Raw genomic sequence first — 25,712 nt, 5'->3', positions numbered from 1 at the left:
AAGCCTGCTTAGAAGATGAAGCCCAAAGAGCTGTGGCTCTAATATTGTAAGAGTGTTTTCGGTGCAGACGGGAATATTCTAGATGGCCAAGGATTTAAGTACTGTAAAAACAATGAAAACAGAGAACTGAGATCAAGAAAAATAATTATACAAGTACTATTGAACATTTAATTTCTTTTTAAGAGGACAGAAGGAATAAATGGATAAGGAAGGAATAAATGAGTATGACTACTGTTTAGTTTGCTTAAATAATTACTAATGCTTTTATCTTACATTTCAGAATTGCTAACTTAAATGAAACTTCTTTTTCAAATTTTTAATGCCTTTTTTTCAATGTTGAAAACTTTTTAAAAAAATATATTTTTCAGTTGTAGATGGACACAATACCTTTATTTTGTTTATTTATTTTTATGTGGTGCTGAGGATCAAACCCAATGCTTCACACGTATGAGGCAAGTGCTCTACCGCTGTGCCACAACCTCAGCCCCAATGTTGACAACTTTTATTGGAATTGTTTTTGGTTTTCATTGACATATGCATTTCATATTTGCCTGAACTTAAGAAAAATTTTTCCTTGATATCAAGCTAGTGATGAATTTTTATTTGTTTACATCAAATTCATTTATCTGCTGGGCATTGTGGTATGTGCCTATAATCCCAGTGACTTGGGTGACTGAGCAACTTAGTGAGACCCTGTCTGAAAATAAAAAATGGAAAGGAATGGGGAGATAGCTCAGTGGTGAAGCACCTCTAGGTTTAGTCCTCAGTACCTGGAGGGCAGGCGGGGCGGGGGGGGGGGGTAAGGGGGAAGCCACTTAATCTAACTCTATGTTTTTTACCTCTTCCAAAAGTGTAAAACATATAAAATAGTACTGTCCAATAGGACTTCTACAATGATGAAACATAGTTATTGAAAACTTCTGATGTGGCTTGAATAACTGAGGAATTGAGTTTATTCTCCCCAAGCTCTGGGGATGAACCCAGGACCTTGTTAAATGCAAGGTATGCACTGTACGACTAAATTATATCTCCAACCCTGAATTTTTAACTTTTATTTAATTTTAGTTAATTTAGCTGTGTTAGATTTCCCCATCACTATGACAAAATGTCTAAGAAAATCAACTTAAAAGGAGGAAAGGTTTATTTTGACTCATAGTTTCAATGCATGGTCAAGTGTCTCCATTTTTGGGGGGCCTGTGGTTAGGCAGGGAGTGCTGATGAAGCAAAGCTACTCACCTCATGATAACTGCAAAGAGAGAGGAAGGGTCCAGGGTCTCCATATCCCCTCAGGGGCACACTTATAATTATCTAACTTCCTCTCACTAGGCCCAACTTCCTAAAGGTTCCACCATCTCCTAGTAGCACCATAGGTAAGTGACCAATTCTTTAGAATATGGGTTTTTAGGGACCATTCAAGATCCAAACTATAGCTCCAATTAAGTCTTGTACTGGGGATTGAACCCAATGGCTCTACCACTGAACTTCACTCCCAGACCTTTTTAGTTTTTGTGTGAGGGTCTCACAAAGTTACTAGGTCTGGACTCAGTCTCCTGAGTCTTTGAGATTACAGCTGTGTAACACCACACCCAGTAGCCTCAGATGGCTAGTAGCTGCTGGATTAGACAGTGCAGATATAGATAGTACAGTCTGGGTATTTGTAGTGGTTATGATAATAATAGGTGTTTTAGTTAGCTTTCATCGCTGTGACCAAATCACCTGGCAGCAACACTTAGAGTAGGAAAAGTTTATTTGACTCACAGTTTTAGAAGTTTTAGTCCTTAGACATTGCTCTAAGCTCCATTGCTCTGGGCCCAAGGTGAGGTAGCACATTATGGAAAAAAGGCTCAGTGGAAGAAAGCTACTTAGCACATGGTGGCGTCAAGAAGCAGAAAGAGGGAAGGAGAGGGGAGAGGAACCACAGGAAAGATGAACCCTTCTAGGGCACATCCCAGTGACCCACCTTCTCCAGCCATCCCTATAGTCTTGTTTTGTTTTACTTTATTTTATTTTTTGCAGTACTGGAACTTCAACTCGGGAGGGGCATTCTACCTACATCTCCAGTCATTTATTTTTTATTTTTTTCCTTTTTGAGACAGGGTGTTGCTAAGTAGCAGAAGCTAGCTTCTAATTCTCTTGTTTAAACCTCTTGAGTTGCTGGGATTACAGGTGTGCACTGCTGTGCCCAATTCTCCATTTTATTGATGAAAATATTGAAGCACAGAAAATTAAATTAGCTACATAAATTCATATAAATTCATACAAGTGAAAAGGCTAGGAACTATAATACTAATGCATAAGTTTGGAGCCAGATTTCTGGATATAACTGCTTGGTTTTGGTGTGCCCAAGTCTCAGTTAAATAAACACCCAACACCCAACAACACAGTTCAGATTTCCTTTACTATAGAGTATTCACTGTAACTGTGTGATCAGTCCATAAGATGAAAATGTATCAAACAACAAATGTGATGATACTGTATGTTAAATTTAAATCCAACGTAAATGGAGTTATGGAAGATGGTGACAGTGGGAATGTCCTTGCTGCTGTTCAAGACTGGAGATGTGTCTTTGGAGGCATTCAGTGAAGGTGATCTTCCTAGTATAACTAAGAGAAGAGCTTGTGAAGAAAAGGAAATGCCCCAAGGGAAGTGATACTTAAAAGCACTCTCAGGGAGATACTGCAAATTGCAAAGGATAAAATGTCCTAAACTGATTTACTCTTGGAAAGAAGATAATTTGTCAAAGTAAAAAAAGCAAGAACTCTTTTAAGTTCTAAAAAGAAAGAAAACACTTGAATTTTCATTGTTTCTAATATTTGAAACTGGGTACTAATAAGAAATTAGTTTTACAATTTTTATTTTTTCCTATTCATTTTAATCAGTGGTATGTAAGTTTTAATGTTTAAACAAACATTTTTAGATGTCATAAAAAATTTAGGTTAAATGTGGAGGGCCCTGGGTTCTTTCCCCAGCACTGAGGTAGGGATGAAGGGAGGGATATGTACAGTGGAGTAGGAGGAATATCAGGTTGATCATGTGCATCTTAAAAGGAAGCGGGAAATAAGCAAAGGCTGATGAGTGGGAAGCTCAGCAGAGATGGTTACAGATCCTGGAAGGGTTAGTAGCCATCAAGGAGAAGATAATGACTTCAGAAAGGAGATGGGATGCAGGATCTGTAATGGCTAATGTGTGGTGGCTATGGGAGAGATGGGGCTTGCTCAACACAATCTCTTTATGCCTTAGTGTGGAGTTTGTCTTTATCCTGAAGACTAATGATGAGTCATTCAAGGAATTTAATAAGGGAATGATGTGATGAGATTTTTAAAAGAGCACTTTGCCATCTGTAGAGGGAGTAATTTAGAGGGAGCTGCACTGGAGGCAGGAAGAGAATCCCAATAGAGTGCATAGCAGTAATGTAAGGGGGACCTTATGAAGACTTCCAACCTAAAAGGTGGGTAAAGTAGAGCCAACAACAGTGAAGAAACATTAAAGAGATAAGGATGGCAGTATTTGGTCATTGGTTTGAGGTAGGAGGTAATAAAAAGGAAGTGGTCAGTGATGGCTTGTTTTCTGGCCTTCTGGAGGAAGGAGGAGAGGTTTGGGCCATGAGAAGGGAAATAGAGAGGAAAAAAATTGAGTTCAATTTATAACATAAATTTATAACATAAAAGTCTCAGATTCTAAGGGTCATACCAGTGAGTATCTTTGTAGCTCTTACCACTGTATCACATGGAACAAGTGGAAGAAATTATGTCAGTTACCTCTACTTTAAAATAGGGGTAAAAATAGTGCCTGTCTTGGAGTGGCATACAAGTTTAATGTAAAGTACATGTAAAGTTAAGATTAGCACCTAGCATAGAGCAAATTCTCAGTGATTAGCTGTCATTATTATATGTCTAGTGAAAATATTTTTAAAGATTAGTCTTAAGTTCACAGACACATTTTGAGATATAGATTTGTGAGTCACCAGCATACAGAAAGAGTGATATGATTGAATAATTTAATTGAAGAACTTTGTATAAAATTAAAATAACCAGGTCATGTTGTTAGGAAATTAAGGGATATCTGTAAGAGTCAAGTTTGTAAAAAAGAAACATGTCTACTTAGTGGTTGGGTGGTAAATATTTAACAAGTGACATTTAAAAAAGAAAAAGAAAACCAACCTCAATTTTAGCATTTCCCAAACTTGACTTGAAAAGAAGTTGGGGAGAGCTGTGAATATTTGGCTCTTGAGAGTGTATGAAACTCATCCCCAGGATTCTAGTTACGTGTCCTTTTTTTAGAGCTGTAGTGGCTGTAACATGGTGTTGTAAACATGCATTAACTATTGTATACAATGTGGTTTGGGTAATATCATTATGTTACGCAGCTGCTATCTAGTGATTTTCCAGAATCTGTTAAAATGAGATACCTAAAGCAGGTTGTTAGGTCTCTCTCTGTAGTCCTAATTTTGCTATAAATGTAAACATATGTTTTAGGGTTACCTTAATCTTTCTGAGTACCCTAAAGTTTAATTTTCTAGTATCATTTGGTTTTCCTTTTACCGGGATAGATTGTACTGTGGTGGGGGCACTCCTTCCATCCTTCCCTGACCCTCGCAAGTTCCAGGAATGGGAAAGCACAGATTAAAAATCACTTTTAAGATCTACTGTCTCAAGTATCTGTACCAAGAAAGGGACTAATAAGGTCACTTTGAAATAAGAGAAAGTAACATTCTTGAAATTTCAAGACACCTTGGAATTACAGGACTAGATTTTCTAGATTACAGGAGTTCCTGGGACAATTAAATATTTTTTTTTGTGTGTTATGGATAGATCAGTTGGTAGGTCTGAGTATGAGGTTAGTATGCAGTGGGAAAGTGACTTTTCTTTTCATGTTACTCTGTGGAAAATTTTTACTGTTCCATGAACCCAACCATAATTGTGGCATTTGGCATGTTGTTGCAACAGCATTGCTATTAATTCTTGGGAATTGTGTGTAACTGAGATAGTGATGGTTATGGTCCAAGTTAACTGGTGTTGACATCATCCCTGGGTGAGGAGAAAGATCTTTTCAGGTCTAGGATCAAAGCTTCTTTGATTTGTAAGGCCAAAGTCATGGTTCTCACGACCATCTGATTCTGTTAAGTTTTGTTTTGTGGTCACACACTGGATACTTAAATCCCTGCCTTAAAATTAGGTATTCTTGGTGTGAGAACGTGGAGTGAGGTGTGAGGTGTGTGTGGGTCAGCATACATGGGGGATATTTATTGGATGTCTGTGGATGTCCTACTGATGGTCTTATCTGTAACAACAGCCCAAAGATGAAGATCCCTCCCCCTTTAAAAATATTTATTTTTTAGTTTAGGTAGACACAATATCTTTATATTTATGTGGTGCTGAGGATTGAACTCAGTGCCTTGTGCATGGTAGGTGAGTACTCTGCCACTGAGCCATAACCCCAGCCCCAGTGCCCTTTTTGTGTAGTAGTTTTGTTTTCTTATTAGTAGCCCTAGGGAAGAAAGACAGTGCATTTTGTGACCTGCTGGTGATTTTTATCTGCTGTACAAATCTTGATTTCACTGTTCTCCTGTATTTTGTTACTGGATGTATCATTTAGTTATTAGAGTCATGAACTACTGTTTTATTGTTGATGCAGTAAAGTTCACAGCAGAATAATATTTATTGAAAAGTTATCTATATAATTTCTTAGTATCATACAAATTAAAATCCTTCATATAAATGCATATATTTCCATATAAATTATAATTTTATAGTTTAGAATTTCTGTCTATAAACTTTTCTGTATACAATATTTTTATTTTATTTTATTATAAGTAGCTTTTTCTTCATATTCTTGTTCTCATACTTTTTAGGGATTAAAATTAATTATTAGTTGCTAATATTTTATTACTTTAAAAATAAGATGAGAAAAATCCAATTTTGAACTCTTTACCCTGTTTGTTCCAAATTATTTCACTTTCATTGAACAGAAAAGAAGCTTAATTACTTAATGTCTAAACCTCACATATAAGTAAGTAATCTTTTAAAAAAGATTAATTTCCACTTGAATATCTATTCATTTATGGGACCTCAACTCCTGTTTATATTTTTAGAATGATAAGCAAATACTTTAGAATAATTTTCCTTGAAGAAAGAAAGTTTTAACCCTAATCAGATTTCAGATATTCATTTAGCCTCTATTATGTGGTTTGGTGGCAAGAAGAAAATGTATTTTTCTTCATCTTATAGTAGAAATTTAGCAGTCTACATTAAATAGCATGTGGTGAAAACAGTTATCTTGACCAAACAAAGTTTTTATATCAGGCCTTTAAAATCTCAACAGAATTTAAACATTATTTAGATAAAACAATCATGTTACAAAGACGACTTTTAACACGATCAGGCCACCCACAGTGTGGACCAGAGGATATGGCATGCAAGCCACCCAGTGAGACTGAGGTAATTTTTTCATCTTTGCTTAAAGTATAGTCACTAGACCAGATAATGTAGAAACTTTTTACAAGCAGTGATCAAACAGCCAAAAACAGTTTATCCTTTCTCTCCCCTTTCCTTGTGGCTAATTAAAAATAATTCACAAGTTGCAAAATTTAAACAATTTTTTATACTTGCAAATTTTGCTTTAGATAAAGCAGCTCTTTCATTACAGTGACCCATATAATTTGACATCTTTTAGGAAAAAAATTATGAAATATTCTTGTATAACTTTATAAGAATTAGCTGATTTAAGAAATGTTAATACTATGTTAAAGTTTGTCATTTTAAATTGTGTATATAATTTTCTGTGTCTGCTACATAAGGGGATAATTCTATCAAGAAATAGGGTTAGTTTTAAAATTACTTCTTTGAACAACTTTTCTGAAAATGATTTTCCTTGTTTTGTTTGTCGCCCCATATGTAGATGCTGAATCCGTAGAATTTCAGTAGTGTGCATGTATATCTGCACACATCTGTATGTTTGTTTTACTTTTTTTGTCTGAAGTAATGATATAACCTAAGGGCCCATAATTGCAATAACATTTAAAAGAGTAACTAAAATAAATACAGGTTCATGTGGGAGAATTTATTTGGGCATGGAAAGTATAGTTGTTTTTAATTGGGTACCATTTTTCACATATGAAAAGACTTAGCAGGCAAAATGGAAATTTTATTTTAGCAAACTATAAAAGATCTCCAATATAGTAACTTAAAAAAAAGAGTCTATTACATTTAACTGTAAAGTTTCGATAGCTGTCTCAGACTTTGTTTCCAGTGCTCAGTTACACATTTTGTGATTCAAATTAGCTTTTATTTAAGTTTCTTTTTCTCCTTTAAAAATAGGAGCAAGTAATACTGCGGACACGTTATTTCAAGAAGTGTTAGGTCGAAAGGACAAGGCAGATTCCACTAGGAATGCACTCAATGTACTTCAGCGATTTAAGTTTCTCTTCAATCTTCCTCTGAATATTGAAAGGAATATTCAAAAGGTAGAGAAAATATTTATGTACTAACAGTTATAAATGTCATAAGTTTTAAAGGTTTGTTAATACATTTTTAATATTAACCAAATGTCTTCATTATGCTTTACTGATGGTCTCCAAAATGTTTCTTTATTTTAAAGGGTGACTATGATGTGGTTATTAATGATTATGAAAAGGCCAAGTCACTCTTTGGGAAAACGGAGGTGCAAGTTTTCAAGAAATGTAAGATTTGTTTATTACTTCTACATCTTCTACTTTCCTTTTACAGGAAGAATGAGGAATGTGTTGTGTAAAGAATGTTACATGCATTTTAGATTTTGTTTATATGGTGTTCTCTTTAAAATGTAAAACAATTACTTCAAAAATAACATTATGATTTTCTTCCTGAGATGCAGTGAAAATGAGCACTCGTGACGATGGGTTATTCTTGGACATTCTTTGCTGCTAGTCACAGTGCTCTTAAAACTCTTATCAGAAAGAAGCAAAGACAGGTATTTTATAGACATAAACCTGCATTTCAATTTTTTTTTCCTTTGGAGAGAACAATCTATATGAATTCTAATTCTTTTTTAGAGCAAACCCAACACCTTTTGAAATTATTTCTAATACTGGATTTGCAGAGTATAAGAAAAGCTTAAAATGCCCCATGTTTAAACTCCCATCAATTAGAAATATTATAGGGTTTACTAAAAATGAAATATGTAAGAATTCAGAAATCATAATTTTATTTCTTTTCTGTGGTAAAATTTATATTTACTTAAATGCACAGACCTTACAAGTTACAGGTCATTTATTTATAACAAAAATACATGCCCACGTACACACTCAAGATGGTGTTTTGATCACTTCCAAAGGTCCCTGTATTTCTTCTTAGTCAAAAGGAACCATCTGCTTTCTGAAATTTGATTTTAAATTTTAATTCTGTAAATCTTGTGTATTCTTTTTAAAAATAGATTATGCTGAAGTAGAAACACGAATAGAAGCTTTACGAGAATTACTTCTGGATAAATTGCTTGAGACACCATCAACCTTACATGACCAAAAACGATATATAAGGTAAAACTTTTGCAAGAATTCTGAGGGATCACCTTTATCTGTTTTGGTATTGGATGTGTCAGGTAACCCTTAACACTGATTTGGGGGAAATTAGTAGACTGATGATAAAATGGTAAAAGAGAAGCCACATAGCAGAAATTTAGGGTTTTTGGTATAGGACACCAAAATTCTTTTGAATACCAATAAATTGGGAGTAGTTACATAGTATTTACTTTTTAAAGCTAGAAAATCCTGCCAGTTTGGCAAAAGAACAGTAGCCCTATTGCTTAGTCACCTCTTCCTCCTGTGGGTTACCTAACTTTGTGGGATGGTGTGGTGCCACACCCTGTGAATACCATAGTTCATGAAGTAGGGGCTCTCTGTATGGTTTTAAGAGAATAATACTGTCTTACGCTGTGTGAGAAATTATTCATGCCATAGGAGTGTCCCATGGCTCAATAGTGAAGAAAGTTCTGGAAAGTTTTGCCCTTGAGTATCTATCTGATTTACAAGCCTTTAATGGTCAATAAGATAAATATTGTTACTAAATAGAAATACTTTTTTAAAAATAGCAATAATATTAAAAGAGATGGACTTCATAGGACATGAAGAGTCTTCAGGAAGAAGCAGTATCTCATGATGGAACTAGCTGTTCATTGTAGTTAACTATAGGCATATATGCATTTGGCTGTGATTATCATGTGATCATTGAAAATACTCTCCAGGCATAGGAGAAGGATCTGTTCTAAAAGCTTCTGTGTGTGCAGTTGTGGAGGGTCCAAGAGTTTACACTCAGACCTTGTCCTGATGATGAGGGAAACTGTGGGAGCATGAGCCACTGCATTGGTACACACTAGTTTTGTCTAGTTGGAAGGTGAGGAGAGGCTTGGGGAATAGGACAGAATGAGCAGTAAAGTCAGTTGCTGCCACTGCAGAACTGTACCCTGTGCCTGAGCACTGCCCTGGGTGCATTCTGTGTTTCTTCTCTTAGCAAAGGGTACTTGCATTGTGCCTGTTACACAGGTGAAGAAAGCAAAGCTTGCCCAGCACACACAGCTAGTAGGATTACTTCTACTGTTGGTCTGGTTCAAAGCCTATCCTGGCTTTTCTCCGTGTTGTCTCCTTAAGGAAAGAATGTCTACAGCAGACTTTTCTGGCTCATAGAACTGTATAAATTTAAAGCTAGAAATAAACTACATGTTAGTTATCCAATTGTTTTATTTTCTACATATAAAAAATAATTTTGGTAAGATGGAGTGTATTGTCCGGGACACATTGATGAGGAACAGGTGCCCCAATTCTTCCTTGCTCTGTTCCCCTCTGCTGCTTTACAGATTTTTCTCTATAGATTCACCTAGCTGTTCATTTGTTATGTTAAATTTGCCTGCAATAATATGGGAGACTTTACTTAGTATAAAATTTCTTTATAGGTAAATTACTGTCTGTATGGATAATGGCCAGTTCATATGACCAGGTTTTTTATTCCTGAACATCATTTAAAAGATGGTAGGGTCAGAAGAGATGTCTTGAGATGGCCTATTTTGCTGCTTTTTTCCCCTTTAATTTTAAAGGAAAAACAACAAGGATGTCAATAATGGTTGAGTTGTTTTCATCATTATTTTATTTCTGATGCTTTGAGAAGACACTAAGCAATTTGATTACTTTTTTCTAATTAAAATTTTAGCCATTAATAAGTAGAAAATAAGATCAGAACCAGATCAAGTATCTGTTGGGTTTTAAAAACTATGGTGATAGACACTGAGAGCACAAGGTGAGAATGGAAACAGCTTTATTATTAACAAAAATAACAGAGTGTTAGTATTCTGTGATCCATTTTATGCATAGTAGAAGTGAAAATCAGATTATCTACTGTGGTGTCTTACTCTTTATTCATTATTTTATCAAATGTAAATCTTCATGATTAGTTTTACTTCTCATTCTGTCTTGATCTGGTAGAGAACTTGTTAACTTTAACAAGAACCAAGCTCCATTTACTCCTTTCCAGCTAAGTGTGACCCTGTTTCTGATAATTTGTAAAAATCAGAATATAGAATTTAAAACTTTTACTCTTAAATGTGAAAATTATTAAGCCTATGTCCATCATCTTTGGAATGTTTTCCCTCAAAAGCCTCCATAAAAAATATTCCTTAATATGTAGTTTTAAACATCATAATTCTAAACAAAGATCTTTATAAGGAAACTATTAGTTTTAAGCTTCATACTAAAAGAAGAAACTTATTGGAAGAGGATGGAATAAGCTGAATTGAACTGAACTGATCTGAAATATTTTCTAGAATTTCTGAGAGAAAAGCTTTATTTTTTAATAAAATTCTTCTAAACTCCTTTAATACTTATTAATGAGATGATAGGATTATCATTAAATTTTGCAAAGACATGGTCAACTTGCTAAGGAGACATAATTTTAAAATCACTGTAACCAGATGAACTTGTTGATTTCTCTTGCTGTATTGCTGGAGAAATAGTCCTAACAGTGGGCCTTCTACATTTTGGTTCAGTAGTTTAAAAATTAGATGGAAGCCATTTCTCTAAAAGAATATTGCCTCTAGCATTAAATCTGAGGATTATGTGAGTAAAAGTATTAGAAGCAAGTTTTGCAGAAATATTTGGAGGCATAGCAAACCTATTTAGGAAGCTTGTTGAAATCAGTTACTCCCAGCAAGAAAGAAGCGCGTGTTCTTTGGGAAGAGTAGACACAATATATTATTTGTTGTATTTGCATTACAGATAATAAAATAGGAAAGTCTTGTGTGAGAGGAAGAATCAGATTGGTTTTTGAAAGCTTTGGAAGGAATTCCCTATGCTAAGCTAAATTTAATTTGTTAGATTGTTAGGAGATTATTCTCAGATAAAGAGACTTAGGTGATGTCTTTTTATTTTAATATATATATTTTTAGTTGTAGATGGACAAATACCTTTATTTTGTTTTGTTTTATTTTTATGTGGTGCTGAGGATCGAACCCAGGGCCCCTCACGTTCTGGCAAGTGCTCAACCACTGAGCCACAACCTCAGCTCTTAGGTGGTATCTTAATATTAGTAAAATTCTTCCTTTTAATTGACTTGTGTCTTTGTCAACTCTGACACATCGCCTGTTTGAAACCTACCCACAGTCATCAGGAGGAGAAGGGCAGGCAGCCTGTCAAGTGCAGTGTGATCCATGCTGTGAAGTGGCCCTCTGAAGATGTTCAAATGCCTAGACATTCTCAGAAACAGGAATCCAATAGCTAGTGGAGGTTGGGGTTGTTGTGGATAGTTTCTCAATATGATGTCATGTTTCTTCTCAACATCTTCTTTGCTAACTTATTATGAAATTGATTTGTTTCTCCTCTAATTAGCTGCTAATTGAGATGTCTGAGTAATGAGTACTGGCTACTGAAAACATTGGGAGGGAGCATCAGGCATGAGTGATTGAGATTTGGCTAGAGGTCACAGCTTGTAGCTATTAATGAATATTTATCATTGACCAAAATTCTTTAACCACAAGACAAAGGATAGCCTATTATTTAAGAATAATTTTAAGACAATAAATTTATTCGAATATGCTTTTTGATTTGATTTAATTGGATTTAACTTGTTGTATTCATACATTTTGTGAAGTATGAATGCCATATCTTGAATACTATTTGATAGAAATTTTTTAACTGTAATATATTTAAAGTACCTATATGGATTTGCGTATTTTATACACAAAAACATAAAATATTTTAAAAACTATTTTAAAATAAGAAACTATCCATATATATTCTAGAGAAACACTTTCTCAGTGATGAATTAGTTTGTTACCAAATTGCTTCATGTTGAGAAAGCAGTCTTGTTTTAGCTCTTAGTAAGCTGTGTTACACTGCCATCTAGTGGCTGTAACAGTTGCAATTCTTTAACCAGTGTTCTTGGCTTGCCCTGGGTCTTTCAGGTAATGACTTCAAATGGAGTAGGCATAGTCTGAGAACTAAATGTGGATGTAAAGGATAGTAGAGGATAGGAAAGGTAGCAGAATGCAACAGTTACTAATAGGGCATTATGTAAAAATGTGGATGTGTAACCGATGTGATTCTGCAATCTGTATTTGGGGTAATGGGAGTTCATAACCCACTTGAATCTAATGTATGAAATATGATATGTCAAGAGCTTTGTAATGTTTTGAACAACCAATAAAAAAAAAAGGAAAAGCCTGACCATGTCAATAGGATCACTTTGTCTTTGTCAAGTTGTCTTTGTCTTTTTAGTTATCTTTATACAAAGAGCCAATTAAAAATTACAGTTTTGTTATTATGGCATGAAAAGAAATTTGATCTTGTTTGCAAATTAGATATTTAATATAATATTGACAAATGTTTTACTCATTAATACAATTTTAGTTTTTCTTTCAAAAAAAAAGGTACTGATTTTAAAATATGCTTGATTTTCTTTTTGCGCTCACTTATAACAGAAAAAGCCTTGGGCTTGCTTTTTTTTAAGGTATCTGTCTGACCTTCATGCTCCTGGTGACCCTGCCTGGCAATGCATTGGAGCCCAGCACAAGTGGATCCTTCAGCTCATGCACAACTGCAAGGAAGGCTATGTGAAAGACCTGAAAGGCAAGGGTTTCTTTTCTGATGTATATGCTATTCCTTTATATCACTTTAATATTCTTTGGGAATGCTTAATGATTAAGGGAATGATTACCTATTTTTCTTGGTGTCTGTACCTGTCCTGTTGTTGTTGCTATTGTTAACCCCTCTCCGATTTTTAAAATTGTACTTACGAGCTGGAAACAGCTTTTGTGACCAGTTAACAGGATTGACAAGAGTTTGTTGTAAGGAACATTTAAAATTTCATTGGAGTCAGCATGATGCTCTAGAAATGACAGTGATTCTTGATAAATGTTAGTGTTGCTAATTGTTTCATCAGATATATGCTGATCTATACTGCATACCAGACAAATTCCAATTACTAAATAGATAGTGATGAATAAGACCCAAGCCATGCCTCATTGAATTCACAGATAGAGGAAGGAAAAGGCATTAAACCTGTAACAATAAAAACATTGAGACAAATGATAAAAAGGAAAACAAAAGGTATTCTGTGGGGGAGTAACTGAGGACAATGCTTTAGATGACTGGTTTGGGAAAGTATCTCTGGAATGCTTCATTTTAGCTAAGAATTGGAAGAGGCTTATCAGGCAGACTCCACCCAGCCTGAGAAAGGGAACCACTTTAGCAAAGGTCCTCAGGTGAGTTTGAAGAGACAAGTTAAACCTGCATGAAATTGTTTTCATGAAGGTTTATTGACTTATTTGTATAATCCTGGCATTCAACAAATATTAACTATATTGAATGTCTACCATGCTCCCAGATACTGTGGGTGGCCAGTATAACTGACAAGGGGCTGATTCATACAGGTTTACAACATCATGAAAGAGACATTCTGGTTGGCTATTAGGATACTGTGTATTATGCCATATTTTAAGATTGGGGTAGTATTTAATGCTGTCATAGCACTTAGGAACAGAACCTAATTTAGGGTTTTGGGGTCAGGGAAATAATATTCTAAGATCTGAAAGAAATTCATTGACTCTGAGGTCTAAAGGCTACCTGTGTTGATGATTTCAAGTAGAAGAAGAAAGAGTTAAAGATCATTCCAGGAAGAGTACTAGGTTTGGAGCAAGGGAAAGCCACTGAATTTTGTATGCCTGGAGCAAGAAAGTGATTAAAATTGGAGGAACTGAGACTGGAATTAGGGCACACCAGATAATGGACTTTGTTAGCTGCTTTGAGTGGTTTGGCAGTAGGGAAGACATTGAAAGACTTTAAGAGGTGAAAGACATGATTAAACTTATTTTTAAAGAGAGGATGACTCTGGCTTTCATATACAGAATCAATGAGAGGGAATACGACCCAAGCAGGGAAGCTGGTTAGAAGCTAGTATGATAATTCTGGCATCTGACCTAGCATGGAGGTGTTGGAAATGTGAAGTGTGTAGATTACAGGGCTATTTAGAAAGTAGATAGATATGACTAGGTACTGGAAGAATGAGGAAGAGGAGGAGGGGATGAAGGATGACTCTCAGGCATCTGATTGTGGTAATTTACTAGTATGATGGTATTATTGAGTTAAAGGACTTAGAGGAAAAAATGTGATTTTTCCCTCCTTTCATTTGGATAGGTGGATTTGGAATTGTTTGACATGCAAGTAGAGATACCCAGAAGGTATTTGTACTTTAAGGAGCCAGAGATTTGGGTATGGTTGCACATGGATGATTCTTAGGAGTTGATGCACTCATTCAAAAAGATAAAAGAGAAGAAAACCAAGAATGGAATCCTGAGGAGCTAGTAGAAGAGAAACCTGGACAGGAGATGACGATAGGTTGGTTATCAGGACAAGATGGAAAAAGGAAGGCCTAGAGCCACAAAACCAAAAGGAGGGAGTTATTGAAGTTTTTAAATTGAAGTGGAAAGTAAGAGTGAAATGTCCTCTAGATTGGGCACCAAGGCTGCTGTTGGTGACCTTGGCAAATGTATTGTCAGTGGCCTGAACTCCTGAGTAGATGACGTAAAATGAGGAGTTGTAGTGATCATCAGGTCCCAGAAGAGTTAGGTGAAATGACATGAGAACAATCCTGGCCCAGAAAGATGATAATAGTTGTTGCCTATATTTATTTATAGCATAATTTTGTCATGAATTATTTGGCTTGGATTTGAGTACTTACCAGTTTTGATTCTTGTTCTTTTTTATGTTTGGTATTTCAAAAAACACGAATATCTCTCTGTTGATGCCATGTCAATATTTCTATTGATATCATTAATTATTTTACATTTGTAGCAAGGGAAAATGATAGCAAATAAGACACAGAGAACTTAGTCTTTGGGAATACTTAAGATTGTCTTAACATACTAATTTCTCTGTTGATTTAACTAGTAATTTTTTAGTCTACTTGTTCAGTAGGCTTTCAACCTTGACTACACATCAGAATTCCTAGATTTCCAGAATCCGACACCCATCAATTTCATACCAATTGTATTAGATTCTGGAGGTGAGACCAGGTGGCAGTATTTTTCAAGCATCCAGGTGAGTCAGCTGCAGCCAGGGTTGATCATTGGTGCATTTACTGTTTGTTGTACTAGGGGCTAGAAGTGCTGTGGTGAGAAGGCTTCTTAGATCTTGGAGTTTGGTGGGATAGATGTATGATTTTTGAAATCATATAAGTATGTGTTTAATTATAATTGTAAAAAGGGTTATGAAGTGTAGAGTGCAGAATTTTATGAAATCATATTACAAGAATACACAGACTGGCTTGTGGGAAAGTACAAAGAAGTGTCCTAGAGAAGGTGATACCTCAATTGAACCCAAATGATGACTGTCTGCTATCTAGATTGGTGTGGGGAACTATTACAGGATCCCCCTACATCTAAGTAAATGCTATCCTTCTCCATCAAAGTTGAATGTCAATATGGTGGCCATGTTTAAAGGATACACACAAAATATGTGGTCTGAAAAAAAATTTTCCTACTTATGCATATAGGAAACAATCTGAACACAAAATTTGCTATGAAAATATCAGAATTTCTGGGATCTGATTTTATTCTATAAATTTCATGATAATACAGGATAGATTTCCCAAATTAATTAGTAAATTTTTGTTATACTTTAATTTTCGTCAGATGTTCATGTGCAACAGTGCCCTTTTTCATTATCAGTAAATGCTACTAATAGAAATAATTTAGGTAATCCTAATATATGAGAACCTTTTAATTGGAAGAGTAGTATGGTCTTTTGTGTTCAGGTCAGAAGTAGTTTAATTGTTTCATTTTAGAGAATCTCAAAATTCTCCTTGTATATGTTTTGCATGGTGCTGAGAACTGGGTTCAGGGCCTTGTACATGCTAGGTAAGTGCTGTACTGCTGGCCCATACCCCTAGCCTCCCAAGCATATTTAAAAGCAAGAAAGACAATAGAATAATTTTCCATGAACCCACCATAACTTCAATAGTTGTGAGCTCTCCCATTTTGGATTATGTTGAATTGGGTTACATCATTTCATTCATAGCTAATTCAATGTACTTTTCAGAGATAAGGAGTCTTTTAAAAATTGTCATTGTACTTGAAATATCAATAATTTGTTATCAAATATTCATTTAATTTTTAAACTCATAAACAGTTTAATTTCACCTCTATAACTTTTTGGTAAATTTTTAATTTGTTGTTCTTATACATGATGGTAGAATGTATTTTGACATATATACATATATAGATTATAATTTCCCATTCTTGTGGTTGTACATGATGTGGAGTTACACGGGTCATGTATTTATATATGGACATACGAAAGGTATGTCCTATTCATCTTTCCTACTCCTATGCCCTCTTCCTTCCCGCTATTTCCCCCTGTCCAATCTGGTGAACCTCCTCTCTTCCCTCCCCCCTGCCTTTTGTGAGTCAACATCCATATATCAGAGAGAATATTTGGCCTTTGTATTTTGGGGATTAGCTTATTTTACTTAGCATGAATAGCTTCCAGTTCTGTTTATTTACCAGCAAATGCAATAATTTTATTCTTCTTTATGGCTGGGTAATATTCCATTGTGTACATGTACCACATTTTCTTTATCCATTCATCAATTGAAGGGCACCTAAGTTGGTTCCATAGCTTAGCTATTGTGAATTGAGCTGCTATGAATATTGATGTAGCTGTGTCACTATAGTATGCTGATTTTAAGTCCTTTGAGTATATGCTGAGGAGTGGGATAACTGCATCAAATGGTGGTTCCATTCCAAGTTTTCTGAGGAATCTCCATACTGCTTTCCAGAATTGCACCAATTAGCACAAGTGGTGTATGAGTGTACCTTTTGCCTCACATCCTTGCCAATATTTATTGTTACTTATATACTCAATAACTTCCATTCCAACTGGAGTGAGATGAAATCTCCATGTAGTCTCAATTTGCATTTCTCTAAATTGTTTGTGATGTTGAACATTTTTTTCATATGTTTTTCTTGATCATTCGTATTTCTTCTTCTGTGGAGTGTCTGTTCAGTTCCTTTGCCTGTTTATTGATTGGGTTGTTGGGGTTTTTTTTTTTTTTTCACCTCTATCTTTTCAAGTATATTGATACCATCACTTTTTGACTGATACTTGTGCAAAGCCAAATGATGAATGTGCCATAGATGTAGGTAAACTGTTTTCTAGAATGGAAGAAGAATCAGTCAGTGTTAAAATATGTTTTGGCTTTGGCCAGTTTGTACTTAGATGCTTTTGTCTGTCATCATTAATATATGTATATATTGTTGGATACATGTTATCTCTTCAATATACACTTAACCTACATTTGTGTAGGTAATATAATTATGTTGGCTGTATGTATGGTTGTGTTTACATAAATTTTAGACTTAATTATAAATTTGCTGGGAATGAACACAATTTTTCTTTCATATAATCTATAACTGTTATATAGTTATTTTAATAGTTATTTTATGATTACTCTAATTATATATAATGTAAATATAAGGCAATATGTAGAAAGATCCACAAAATATCATTTGGACTTTCCTTCAGAAGAAACTGGAGAAATTGTCTGGTTCAATAGATGACTATAAATCCCTTTCATGTGATGAAGGTATCCCTGAGAAGCCAGGTGACAGACCCAAGTTGTCTGTATTTTGAGTGAGGGCAGAACTAGCAAGTTAGTGTGCAGATTTCTCCCCTTTCTACCAGACTGTACTCATTTCCCCAGGCCAGAAGACAATACTTCTCTGTGTTACATTGTTGGAGCATATTTTATCATACAGAATTCTGAATATGATGTCAAAGCAAATTGCCATTTTTCTAGCAGGTAAGGCAAATTGATGTTTGGTAAATCATAAAGAGCTACTATGCCTGAAACTCTCCAAGCTAGATGAGCTGTTTCTAATTTCTATTACTTTTGATGTTATTTTGCTTATATTTAGATAAACCCTATTGAAGAAATTTTATGTAAACATAATTAGTAACCTCTAAAATTATATATCAAGTATAAATAAATGCTCCAGTAGTCAACATGTTGAGAAAATGGAGGTGAATGAGAAAATATCCAGTGACTAGAAGTCATCCTGGGAAACAGTAAAGATATGTTTGGGAAGGCCTACTATCTTCCCAGCAGAGCTGAAAGATTTATGGGGACAGGGATGGAAAGAGGTAGGGTCAGCATCTCCCAGTTGATGTCGCTTTTGTTCTTTTGTGACTTGGTCTGATCCTCACTGCCTAGTGACAGGGTGTTTACTTATTTGCTTGGCAGTTGCTGGTTTCTTTGAACTGACTATAACTGTACACTGAAGTCTCAAGCATTTTGAAAAGGTGATTCATATTCTGCCAGGAATTGCTTAGAAATGTCCCTAAAAAGACAGTGCCTGCATTTCATCTAGTACTTTGTTGTAAAGCTATGTTGATTTTATTAGTTTATTCTCAGGAATATACTTTGAAAATGAAAGCCTGTTGCCTTCTAAAGAAAGTACATCTTAAGTTCTATCATAATAACTGTCTTAGACTATTAACACTGAAGAAAAGAAATAGGTGTAATTGCTTAAGTAAACCCATAGGTAGAAAATGGTAAAAAACTGAGACAATTTTGTGAAATAAAACTCAATTTTAAATGGATTAATTTTAAGTGTTTCCAGCAGGAAAAGAATTCTTGGTGTATTTTTAAGTAAAGCTGGTCTTTATGCATGAATCTAAGAAATTCTAATTTACATATAAATATTTTTTAAAAAGTCTTTGCATGTGGGTTTAGGAGAAATGTTAATTGTATTTAGTCTTGTGGTCTTCAGAGAAAATTTAATGAGCAAAGATGATGATAGATTTTCAGAGACCACAGCCCTACATACAAAGCTGCCTTTTTGTAAGAAAGACTCTCTTGTAGATGAAGCATTTGGCATCAGAGGTGGCCGTAAGGTGGATATTCCTATGAGTACTGCATTAGACCCTTCTCCGGATTCCAGTTTTTATAGTAATAATATACACGGACCCTAGCAGATGGTGCTCTTCAGGTTACAGTCTGGGAAAGCAGAGCAGGAGGTTGTCCCTGCATCTTCAACACACCTGGCCATCATCCCCAGATGTTCCTCTCTCCTCTTCTGAGGCCTGACAACTGTAGCCCAAATGTGATCTTCTGATTTTTCTACTGGAGAAAAAGATGGGGGGAAAAAAACTAGTCAAAAGAAACAAGAACAAAGATAAAACCCTGTTTGAAAGCTTAAATGTTGATGGAAGACTTTGACTTCTGTTTTTTTCCAGCCTCAACAGGGTAACCATTTTGCTTCTGGTCCCCTGCATTCAAAGCAGCCTTGTGCCCGAATCATTGTACACCTTAAACTTAACCACTTTATGAGAAGTGTCAATTATCTCTTGAAATTCCTGTGAAACAGGTCCAAAATTAGAGTAAGTCTTCAGGTTTCCTGTCAGGAAAAGCCCTTTGGTTAACCCCCTACTGGCGTTCTAAACAGGATTTTTAAAGGTGGCCTTCAAAGGTATTTTTTTTCTTTGTTCTGAAAGTGAATTTGAGCTTAACTCTTCAGATACAGGCTGGCTATATCTTAATAACTTGAGGAAAAAGTCATCAGCCTTCTCATAGAGTAATTCCCTTCTTTCAGAAATATGCTTAATTAAGATTTCCCAAAAGGCATCTTAGAATTGGGTCCCAATAGAGGGAACATTTAGAATAGGAGCCGTAGCTTAAGAAAGCAATGAATTCTTAAAAATAACCTCATAACAGAAGGAAATAAATTTATACAATGCTCAGTTTCTCTTTGATTTCAAACATTCAACAGATTGTTAAATACTTGCTGAAAGAAATAAAAATGTTTGTTTTTTCAAGGACCTTATGATACAAAAAGGCCCATATTTTCAACAGAAGCTCATAAAATATATGTGTAAGTTATATTATTGTAATTTGCCTACGATTTTGTTAATTTACACAGTAAAACTGAACTGTATTTTTTCTTGATATTTAAAAAATAAAGCTGTGATCTGTATGTACATGTTATATATGTTATATATATTATATATGTATGTACACGTACATTTTTTAATAAGTGGGGTTTACACATATAATTCTGGTATTGCCCTAATGCAGGGTTAGGGAGACTTTCTATATGCTGGATTAAACCGCAGCTTCCATTAGGAAACTGTCAGTAGTAGAATTTTCTGTGGAACTATAAAAATATTTCCATAGTCAAAAAGACAGTCAAAGGGTGTTGTCATACATATATTAAATTAATATAATTATAATTTTTAAAAGCTGATATAATGAGGTTGTAGATATTTAAGTTTCTGTTATGTAGTTTAATTTCTGGAGATTTAAAAAGTAGTTTCTCTCCTGAGTGTTTATTACTAAATGAACCTGGAATGATAAACTTCAGTTTACAACAACAAAAAAGGAAAGGCAGAATTATAGTAAGTACAGATGGGGGATATTAATTTGATTTCCATCTGCTACTACTTACAACTAAGTTCTATCCAACATTGAGGACTTCTGAGTTGGACTGACAGTTGATTCACCTATATAGTTGTTCTTTTTCATGTTGTGATGACAGTCTTAAAAATTGGTCTCAGAATATGAAAGCTTAGTAGGATTTTATTTACTTGCTTTAAGATTTAGAAGCCATACAGGGAGAAAGTAAATTCAGGGTAGGGAATTAAATAAAGGAAAAGTACCATTTATGAGTGCAATCAAATTGTCTTTTTTTTTTTTTTAAGCAAAGCAAGAGTCTTGAGTTTCCTGCCTTTTTTTTTTTCCTTCAGAGAGAGAGAGAGAGAAGAAAAAAAGTTGATATTTAATATACCATGAATTAGTTTTGGAATGCATACCATCAGAAATTGTCACTCTTATAGTAAGTAGTACAAGTCTGCATAAATGGTTCTAATTGCCAAAATGCAGATCAGCAGTTTTTTTTAACATAATGATGGTAGATTGTTTAGAAATCTAATTTGAAAAGAAAGTTTTATTCTCCAGTTTCAAATTATGACTAATAATACTAGTAATTTAGGTACTTTTTTTCCCCTAAAGTCAATAACCTAGGATTAAGAACTTGATTTACTTTTGGAATAGCATTTCGGATCCTGTATGGTAAAATAAAAGCTGTTGAATATCATAGGAGAGAATTGGATTATGGCCTCTGTATCTTCTGCTTTATAATAGATTCTATTCACCTTACAATAAGCAATCTCTTTTTTTAGATCAGACAGGCCAAAAAAGGCGATGTCAAAGGACCTTTTCAGTGGGTTATCCTAGCAGCTGGTTCTTTTCTACAACCTTGGCTTACTGTACATCTGGAGGAAGACTTCTTGCAGCTGGGAGCCATTTCATGCCTAACCCGGTCCTCTCTTCTTAGTGGAAAGAAAAGTGTGACATTGAATGTCAAATACACATTGAATTCACACTTGGTAATTTAAAAATATTGATCATTACAAGTATTTTAATTCTATATTCTTTCATTTTTTGTAACAATTTTTTACTTTTATATTCTAGATAATATTTTCTCTACGTAATCTATATATAACTGCCAAAAAGCATAGGAACTTAATAAAAACATAAACATTTTGGTTACTTACCCATTTTACTTATTACAAATATAAGTTTCTTGCTTAACTAACCAGTTAGCTAAAAAGGCTTCTTGAAAGTTCACATAGTTTTGTTTTTAAAGTACATTTACTTTTTTGTATATTGTTTTGAAATGTACATCAGAAATGTGGCCTAGGACCTGCTAAAGACTATCCAAAATGAAGTAGTTAACATGGGTGTATTAACTATTGACTCCCTTGGTTTAATTTGGATTAAATGATTTTTTTTTTAAATTGAGAAAATGTCCCTATCAAAACTTTCAATATAGAGAGAATCAGAAGATCAAAGAGAGCATTTTTATCTGTTGATACAGGTCTAATTTGTAAGGAATTTGTAATTCTGCCTTGATACACCCACCCCCACCCCAGCTTTGGCATTGAAATTCTTCTGTGTGGTGTGCTTGAAAGGAATCCCATCCTGCCTCTGTCTGTGGAGGCTCCTGGTCTGCATGTTTGGTCAACAAGCAACAGTGGGTGGTCAGGCTGCAGCACAGGACAAGGGCCCGCTGTGCACAGGAAAATGTGTTCAAAGGTGTTTAAGGGCGGTGAGGAAGTCAGCCGCCCTTCTGAGAGTCCTGGGGCTATAGATCAGTCCATTGTGGACTGTGAGAAAACTTGCTATATAGGCATAAAGGATGAGAAAATATAGTAAACTTATTCACCTGGCTGCACATGTGCAGGCTTGCCTTCAGAATGTCTCTTCTGCACTTTATGTTGTATAGACCCCTGTTAAACAAATATTGACAGTTATTTGCATTTAAAATAGGCAAAACCTTGCACAGCTTGAGCTGAAAGGATTTGAGCAATATATGATAAGGTTTCCTGAAGTCTTATGGAATGTAGGTATAATAAGCATTTTTCTATAGTCTTCTTAAAGTCCTCCTCAGTTTTTTTTAAACTGATTATTGTAGGATTCAGAGTTTTAGTATAAATCCTTGAGTTTGTGAGCTTTGTGGGAGATCTTTCCTCACCTATAGATGAGCATAAAGCTGGACTATTTTTAACCTAGTAGAAATATCATAGTTGCTGGAGGGAAAAAAAAAGCAAATGTTTTAACTTGGTCTTTTATTGATGATTCAGGACCTCACACTTACTGGTAAATATTGTAATATAGTGAAGTGACTGGTATTGTTCTGAAGAAAGTAACTCCTGCAACTTTTAAACAAATTTTCCACTGTTTTTCTCTTGTTAAAGCCAAATTTCTGTTCTGCATTTATACAGTATTTAAAAACTAATTTTATGCTTGTTTATAATTTGTCAGATATATCCAATGCTCACATCTCACAATTAGAAAAATAATTCCTTTTGACTTTTTTTTTTTTTTCTGTACTGGATATTGAACCCAGGGTTTTATGTATGTGAAGCAAGCGCTCTACTATTGGGCTTAAGAATTTCTTTTGACAATGTTGCTATCGGATATTATAGAAACTTATGTAACTGGAGAAATGAGATTGAATTTTTACTGTCAATTATTTCCAAGTATAGTTTGTGTGTGTGTGTGTGTGTGTGTGTGTGTGTGTGTGTGTGTGTTTCTTCATCTCAATTAGGTAAAGCATTTTTTTCTTCCAACTTTTTGTAGATGAGATGTATCATTTATATTGGTAAAATTGTAAATATTGTAATACTAGTTTGTGGAAGTTAAAAGATAAAGCCAGATCTAAGAACTCCTTTAGAATTTTGTTTGTACCATTTTTCTTATGAATAATACATAGTAGAATTTCTAGAAATGCTTTATAATGATTTTTCACGCCATAGGGTTTGTGCCTACTTGAATTACTCCAGAGTAGTCTTGACCCTGTAGTTATTTCTCAGATAATTTTGACAGGCTGCAATGTATAATTTTTTATCTTAAGTTTATTCATTTGAGAACACTTATTGGTTACTGTGCTTAGTGTCTTTAAAATTAGCCAAGCTCTAAAATCCATAAAATAACATCACAAAATTCTAATGAAGTACCTTTAATATTTACCTTTAATATTTGTGTGATATAATTTCCTTTTAAGGCATAATTTTCACATTTGCTGTATATGTAGAGGCAAACTTTTTATACTTTTAAGATAACACCAGTGATGAGTTTCTTAAAGTGTAGGAATAATGAGCAGAATAAACTTTTTTTTTTCCAATTTTGTTTGTAATGATGATTTAAAATTTTATACTCAAACTTTGAATCACAGGATCAGAATTTTACTGCTCAAGAAGTTTTTACAAAATGCATGGTTTAAGCACTAATGTTTTATAGGTATGTTTTACAGAATAGGCCTGTGACTAAGTGCTATAGAACCCCATACCAGCTATATAGTCATGAGACTTCTTCATAGAATTAATCCCTGCCCTACTGTCTTATATAGGGAACAATTAGTATTGGCCCAAATGAGGGCATAACATAAACATTTTCATTGAGGGTAAAAGTAATAACTTCCTATTTGACAAAATCTTCTTAAAAGTTTCCATCTGATGGGAAGTAGTTCAGTGATAGAGCACTTGCTTAATATGCATGAGGCACTAGATTCGATCCCTTGCACTAAAGAAAAAGAAAGTTTTGTTTTTCCATTCAGAAAAAAAATAGTGGGGAAATTTACTGCCAAGAAAACAAATTACCCTTCAAAATTCATATATATTTTTTAATTTTTATTTATTTGTTTACATAAGCTCTCTTATTATTTTTTGCATTACAATTCTTAATACACCTTTATACCACAATTTATCATATCTCTAGTATTAGTTTGGAAAGGAAAGTCAAACATAGCTTTATAAAAACTTCAGTCTCGGTCACCTACACAAGGTTTTATTGCAAGCAAGCATTCTAATGAAAAATCAAAGTAGTATGGATATAGTTGAACACTAATCCTCAGCTAACTGTCAATGGGAAGAAAATTTAGGTTTTCAGGAAAAATATACAAAATAACATCATTTTTAGTTGCATATGATACTCTCACATATAACTTTATATTGTCTTTACATTTCTCTTAAACACATTGCTAACATATTGTAAGGTAATACAATCAAGATAAAATAGGCTAATTTCTTGTGAAATATTTTATTAAGAAATTTTTTTTTTTGGTATCTGGGATTGAACTCAGCGGCACTTAGCCTCTGAGCCACATCCTATCCCTTTATATATATATATATATATATAATTTTGAGACAGGGTCTTTCTAAGTTGCTTAGGCTGGCTTTGAACCTGCAATTCAATCCTTCTGCCTCATCCTCCAGAGCTGTTGATATTATAGGCATGTACCACCATGCCAGGCTCTTATAAAATATCTTAAAGCCTTTGCTGATTTTATATTTTACAAAAATTATGGATTTTTTCCATCTTGTTCTTTTATAGTAATGCTTACTTATTGTCAAAACCACTTAATATTTGTAATAATTTTGTGAGGTAAAATATCAAGTCATACAGTTTAAAGAAGTGTCATAATCCTCAAGTTTTCTTTTTTGAACACTTGATAGTAAATTATTTGAAACAAATCATTTAAAATGTTTCCATCTCTTTTTCTGCAAAGCAAAATTCTTTTAATTCCCTGTACAATAATGCATTGTAAGTTGTCCTCCTCCTCCTTTTTAGCAGAGAAAAGGAGCCAATGTTAGGGAGAGAAATGGCACTTCTAGGTCAGTACCTACTGCTTGGTTTATA

The 25,712-nt window shown here is 34.4% G+C and overlaps 1 protein-coding gene across 2 annotated transcripts in view; it reads left to right on the top strand.

The window, feature by feature from the left end:
- Positions 1–25,712, top strand: part of Exoc2 (exocyst complex component 2) — a 197,043-nt gene that overhangs the window by 72,489 nt on the left and 98,842 nt on the right. For both annotated transcript variants that reach the window (XM_026398921.2, XM_077801565.1), the window contains exons 8-11: positions 7,317–7,462; positions 7,597–7,678; positions 8,410–8,512; positions 12,966–13,084. In XM_026398921.2, the coding sequence (XP_026254706.1) occupies positions 7,317–7,462; positions 7,597–7,678; positions 8,410–8,512; positions 12,966–13,084 (450 nt within the window). The remainder of the gene's footprint in view (positions 1–7,316; positions 7,463–7,596; positions 7,679–8,409; positions 8,513–12,965; positions 13,085–25,712) is intronic.

Source organism: Urocitellus parryii, chromosome 8 (genome assembly GCF_045843805.1).
Source record: "Urocitellus parryii isolate mUroPar1 chromosome 8, mUroPar1.hap1, whole genome shotgun sequence".
Lineage (NCBI taxonomy): Eukaryota > Metazoa > Chordata > Mammalia > Rodentia > Sciuridae > Urocitellus > Urocitellus parryii.
Note: the sequence above shows the minus strand (reverse complement) of the source record. Positions and strands in the feature narration are given on the sequence as shown.